Source organism: Branchiostoma belcheri, unplaced genomic scaffold (genome assembly GCF_001625305.1).
Source record: "Branchiostoma belcheri isolate BF01 breed outbred unplaced genomic scaffold, Haploidv18h27 scaffold227, whole genome shotgun sequence".
Classification (NCBI taxonomy): Eukaryota; Metazoa; Chordata; class Leptocardii; order Amphioxiformes; family Branchiostomatidae; genus Branchiostoma; species Branchiostoma belcheri.
The window spans coordinates 182,227-188,727 of record NW_017803791.1 but is presented as its reverse complement, the minus strand read 5'-3'; the positions used below and the strand labels follow the sequence as shown (position 1 = coordinate 188,727).

Sequence of the window (6,501 nt, the reverse complement as noted above, 5' to 3'; positions counted from 1 at the left end):
AAAAAAAAAACGGTATGAATAGGGTTAAAAGAAAACTTCGGGTGCATGGCCATGTTCTAGGTAAGATAGAGCACGGGCGATAGGGGCGACAGCCGAGGGATTCAGGCAGCCCCCGTGTGGGTGGGTAAAATTGTGTTCTGGTCTGCTTGAATCCCTCGGCTGTCGCCTCTATCGTCAGGCGGTCCTCTTGTGGCCGGGGCAACACTATGTCCCAATAAACGAGCCCAAGCCCATGGTCTATCTATTACTAATTGGTTATTTTAAAAATTTAGATACAGCTATGTTTTATATGTTAAATTCAGAACATATTTTAAGTATGATCGTTATGAATTAACAATATAACCTCGTAAATAAAAAGTGCTCATGAAAGAATATTAAAGGTGGCTAAATATCAAGATACATGTTACCCTTTAAAATACCACACTCATAAATTAATGTCTTTTTATGCCGTCCAAACATATCTAATCTATTTGCCATATATGATAGACAATCTGGGCTTTTAAATTCAAGAAAGCATTTGGCTGTCTTCAGGTCATCAGTTTATTGGAGGTTATGATCTTGACGATCATCTGAGGGTAAAAGTCATCTATCTATGCCTGCAGGTTTTGCTTGTTTCTTATTGTTAGGTAATGTTACAGGAAGTAATTCTTATTGACGACATCGCTGATTTTTGACGTTGGTCAAAAAGACAAAAAGGGGCAAATATGTAGCTAATTTAAAACTTGGGTGATGGGTAAGTTTTTTTAAGTCTTTGACTTTGATAAAGTGCTGTTGTTTATCCCTATTATGTCGCCACTGAATTTAAAAAAAAAAAAACATTTGCTTAACAATAAATTTGATTAAGTATATCTTTTTCAAAGTTGCTTGAATGACAAATGTTTGGTGTAATAGACTATGGTGCAACGACTATGGTGCAACGACTACCTTCCTACATGAAAAAAAAAAGGACCTGGGAAGCTCTATACACTCAGGAAGATATCTCCGACCGTCAAACTGGTAACCCTAGACGTGCCATCCCTGTACACTAATATCCTAACAGAAGAAGGGATAGAATACAAAGGCACTCCCGTCTCAGCCCACTTCTACCAACCGAGCCACCCGTCGCGGCCATGGAGGTCGTTGGACTGGCAGAGAATGTTTGTTGCTTTATTACCTTCGCCAAGAAGCGTTTGTCTGTGTGTGTGTGTGTGGTTTAGCAAGATAACTCGAGAAGCAGTGGATGGATTGGATTGAAACTTGGTATGTGGGTAGGTCTTCATAAGACATAGAAATTAGATTTTGGGGCCCCCTGGCGGTTTTTCAAGGTACTGGAGCAGAACTTCCGGTTTTGATATCTCGTGATCTCGATATGCTAGGGTCCCGAATTTTAGATTGCAGATAGCTCTTGAAATAGGGAAGAAATTAAGCCAGTTCAATGTGACTACTAGGATTTGTAACGTACCAGGGGCCCGCAGAGATGGCAGTCCTGCTCGGCTTAAAATCCCCAAAGCTCTTTACAAAACTGAACCTGTGTCGCCAGCCATGACGAATTGACTTGTTTTGAGCGCAAAGCGCAAAGAGGTGAAAGCAAAACTGAACTGTGACGCCAACCAAGGAATTGAATTGTTTTGGAGAGTTGAGCGAGTGGTCCTGTGCATAGTTGCGTGACGAAATCTTTATTTGTGATAGAGTAAGGGCTATTCAGCCTAATAGTCACATTGAATTAACTTGATATCTACAGAGCTCTTTACAAAACTGAACCCGTGACGCCAACCATCAGCATCGACGTGTTTTGTACTTATAGCTTTATCCACAAGGGTCTAACCAAAAATAACCCGTGACACCAACCAATGAATTGACTTGTTTTAGCGCAGAGCTATTGACTGCAAGATTGAAACCGAGGGAGCCCGATCTGTCCGAGCAGGACTGCTAGCTCTGCTGGCCCCTGGTACGTTACAAAGCCACTTTACAAAGCTTAGTAGTCACATTGAGCTGGCTTAAAATCCCCAGAGCTCTATACAAAACTGAACCTGTGTCGCCAGCCATAACGAATTGACTTGTCTTGAACGCAGAGCGCAAAGAGGTGAAAGCAACACTGAACCGTGACGCCAACCAACGAATTGACTTGTTTTCGCGCAGAGCTCTGCGGGGGTATCGCGGAGGGCTGTACGAGCAACCTCCATGGAGGTTGCTCGTGCAGCCCTTATTGCTCGAGTTATCGTGTTTACAGACGGACACACACACACACACACATACACGAACGCCCCTGAAAACATAACCTTCTTGGCGAAGGTAGAAAAAGTACCTTCTTGGACAATGTGTGCCTTTGTTTCTGACCTGTCATTTACACTGGCAGGTAATATATTCTATTTGCAATGGTTACCTGCAGTGATTCATTCCAATATGAAATAGTCATTAATGTATCTAATTGTAACTGTTTAAGAATAGACAATAGCAGTGTACTTTGCAAGTTGCAACTTATTACTGCTAATTTCTAGTGAAAAGTAATCTAAAACTGCATTCCATACAAATGTGTCTCCAATATGAACCCGATTATAAAGTGTATATTTAAGTTGGAGGAATGGCTATTGGCTTCCAGGTGCTGATGTTAGCTACACAGGTAATGCATGCATAGGTGGAGTTCAGGTGCTGATGTCAGGTGCACAGGTAATGTATGCATGGGTGGATTTCAGGTGCCGATGTCGGCTGCGTAGGTATTGAATGCATGGTTGTATTTCAGGTGTCGATGTCAGCTGCGTTGGTAATGAATGCATGGGTGGATTTCAGGTGCCGATGTCAGCTGCATAGGTAATGCATGCATGGGTGGATTTTCAGGAGCCGATGTCGGCTGCATAGGTAATGCATGCATGGGTGGATTTTCAGGTGCCGATGTTGGCTGCGTAGGTAATGAATGCATGGTTGTATTTCAGGTGCCGATGTCGGCTGCATAGGTAATGTATGCTGTTATGGAGTTCAGGTGCAGGTATTGCATGTATGGTTGGAGTTCAGGTGCCGATGTCAGCTGCGCAGGTAATGTATGCTTTTATGGAGTTCAGGTGCAGGTACTGCATGCATGGTTGGATTTCGAGTGGTAATGTCAGCTGCACAGGTGCTGCAAACACAGTTGGAATTCAGGTGATGTCAGCTGTTCCCATTGTTGAGATGTGCAAATACATGATCATTTTTGTATATGTAGGGGATGCATTGTAACATTTAGCAAGTTCGTTATATATATGTTGTTCTTCATTGCATAGTAAGTATTTCATATATATTTTATTGTATTGTATGTCATATTCTATCATTATATAACTGTGACTTGTACCGTACAGTGTGTCATTCATCCATTTAAGCATTTTCCATTATGTAGGGTCAGGTACATGTAGATCGTGATCCATTATGTGACTTCTGACTGTAGAGGCCTCGTGTAATATTTTGAGTTAGTCTTCCAATTTCTCTTACCACAATTTAAAACACTTAAATCTTGCTAGGTTTAAATTCCAGTAATGCTAAGCCATCAAGTGAGGTAACTCTGCTGAGGGCAACATAGGTCTACCCAGGGCTGAACACTGTAGTTCTAATGTCAAGTACTGACTTTGTACTTTGTGCACTGTCGAGGCATATGGAAGTTGATGTGGAAACTGTGCTATAGCGTGCAAAAAAATCTTTCTTGCTGAGATTGGTAAAATAAGTATACCATTGTTCTTGCAAGGCTTTTAACTTGTCATTTTACATTTTTTTTGCATTCTAACACGTTTTATGTTATCAATTTGGGCCGCGTTTGGCCAATTCAGTCGAAAAAAAATTGCCTGTTGGTGGGTTAATGATTACACAATCGGTACTTAAAACCGGTTTTACCTGTATTGGACATGCGCAGTTACTGTAAACCTTTCTACAAATGCCAAATGTTTTAAGCGTTTTTGAGATAAATACTTCATTTACTTCAGATCTATCTCTCCAGCTGTTCTAATAATGTCCGTAGCCAGGGTGAGTACAGCCATAAGTTCTTAGTATTGCACTACAGGGATGTAAAAGGCTTTGAAGAAATCTCTTTAAACTGCAATCTAAAACAGTCTCTGATTCTCTTATTTTTTCTTATTATCCCAATGTATAAAGTAAACTTAATACCTGTACAAATGTAGGTGGCATAGTTTATGACGGTGCAGGAGAATGCTGGCTTCTTTTTCATTAACAAATAAGAGTCTGACGCTGCTAATCAGATAAATGTAAGAAAACGTAACAAAATTGCTAAAAAGTAAAACAAAATGGGAAATGTTATGGACCAATAGTAATTGATCTGACTTTAAATAACAGGTGTGCACCATAAAAAGGTGCTGGCTTCACCAAACGTAGACAATATCTACCATTTTGTAACATCACCACGAGGGGCTATATTCGGTATATTTTGGATACCTTGTTATATATTTTAGTGTCTAAATTTCTAAATCATCCCACAAAGTTTAAATTTTGAAGAAAGGTTCAGCAGGCGTTTAGAGAAAAATCTTTCAAATTCCCAAATCGACAAAGGGGCGTTTTAAAATTAATTCAATTAAAAAGCTGTGTAAAAGCCAGTTTGGTATTCCTGATTATTACACAGATATGACCTTTTTTGTTAAAGTAAAATAAATCCATGTCGACCACATGACTAATGTAATGACCCTATTATAGAAAAAATGAACCACATTCATAGTTTAGTGACAGATAACCATTTATTAACTATATGGCCGCCTCGGTAGTCCTTTGGAACCTGATAACAACAAAAACGATTTGATATGTCTACATTTTGTCAAGTTGTAAATGTCTGAGCATTTTAATTTTTTTTTTTTATTCACAGCCATTCGTTTTACACGAGCCAAAGTTTCGGTGAGCATCAGTCACCTTTAACAGACTATAATCGATAAAACAAGTAATATAAATGAATTATATTGGACTTTTACTGACAATCACAGAAATTGACTGAGGTTGTTTTTTTTAACTATAAAATCTTAACACATTAAAAAACGCCTAAAACAGCGTCCCTTTCACGGTAAATATAACTGAAAGCAACATAACCTAAATTTTATTGGAACTGAGGAAGATGTTTCTGCATATATTATGATGCAGACATGACAAATCCATAGAATGACAGCTGTTTACACGTAGGAGTACATGAGAATTTCGTGACCTTACACTTATTGCGAGAATATCTTTATTATCTGTATTTTATAAAAGAAATGCTTCTTTAGGTCATCAGAGGCCCGGCTGCCTTGCGTCTAATTGCTGCTATCTGTGTGGTGGTGCTAGTTTTTTTCATATACTGGAAGCAAGATGATGTTGACTTTACGATGACGATCGCGGCAAGAAGCACTATACATGGACACGGAGGTAGGTTCGAAATAAAGGGTTTATGCCTCGTCTCAAGGTGAGACCTGACTACTGATAATCAACAACCATTGACGGATTATCTTGATTTTTGGTTATGTAGATAATTAAAGTGATGTTTTGCATAAGATTATGCACATCTGGAGCTAATTTGCTTAATGAAAAAAGAACATCTATAAATCTACTTCGTTTGATAATAGGACAATGACACTTGTAAAATATGTAGTTGAGAACAAGAGGAACATCTAAAGATTAATATAGAATTGTTAATGAAGACCTAATGTGCATAATTAATTAGAAATTTCTTTCATACAAGTAATTACTAGGAGTTCGTACTTTCGCAATTTAAAATTAGGTTGGAAGGTGAACATTAATAAACACCAATTATTAAACATTGACCTCAATTGCATAATTTATGAGGAAGTGCTAGAGTAGCATTTTTGTTAAGATAAGGCTTTAATTGGGTGTAGAATACATTTAACTGGGAAAATTAATACAAATAAAGCTCTTTTTTTAAAGCAATGAGTAAAAACGTTTAATTTGTCCACTGGAAGAGTTAACATCATTTGACGACGGTATGTGGTCGTCAAACATATTTTTTTATTACAGTTGTAGGCCGTATCTAAGGCCGTATCTAAAAATGTAACAATTCAAGATACAGATCCAAGAAACGTATAGCTTTTATATGTATTGTCATTATTCTGTTCTATACCTTAAGAGTTTTTTTTTGAAAACCATATAGACGGTTTAGTCAAAACACTACATTCAGTGCGTCACAATTGTGGAATGATATTTTAACCCTATCTAGACCGGGCTTTTTTTAACTTGGTGGGACGGGGGGGGGGGCTCATTTGACCCCCCATCAGAACTCGAGAACGGTATGTCGTATGACCACCAAATTTTTAGAAGATAATGTACTAGTGAAAATCTATCATATCTACAATTTTTTGTCGTTATGACGTTATGTGACGTCATGATGACGTCATAAATGTGATTAACCCCCCTGTACATACCCTCTGAAGTTTGGATACCAGCCCCATATATCACTGTGACCAGGCTGTTGTATGTGTGTAGGATTAAGCACTAGCAGCATTCCTTTGCTCTTTTTGAACAATTTATGTAATAATAAGGTCCATAACACTTCAAGGTACCTTTATTTTAAGT

The 6,501-nt window shown here is 38.4% G+C and overlaps 2 protein-coding genes across 2 annotated transcripts in view; both read left to right on the top strand.

The window, feature by feature from the left end:
• LOC109470497 (arylsulfatase B-like) overlaps positions 1-3,007 on the top strand; it is a 25,430-nt gene extending 22,423 nt beyond the window's left edge. Inside the window, exon 10 of the mRNA XM_019769458.1 lies at positions 2,910-3,007. Coding sequence (XP_019625017.1) covers positions 2,910-2,934 — 25 coding nt within the window. The 3' untranslated portion in view covers positions 2,935-3,007. The remainder of the gene's footprint in view (positions 1-2,909) is intronic.
• Positions 3,008-3,906: 899 nt separating this feature from the next.
• Positions 3,907-6,501, top strand: part of LOC109470499 (carbohydrate sulfotransferase 10-like) — a 28,030-nt gene continuing 25,435 nt past the window's right edge. The window contains exons 1-2 of the mRNA XM_019769461.1: positions 3,907-3,963; positions 5,202-5,340. Of these exons, the coding sequence (XP_019625020.1) occupies positions 3,949-3,963; positions 5,202-5,340 (154 nt within the window). The 5' untranslated portion in view covers positions 3,907-3,948. The remainder of the gene's footprint in view (positions 3,964-5,201; positions 5,341-6,501) is intronic.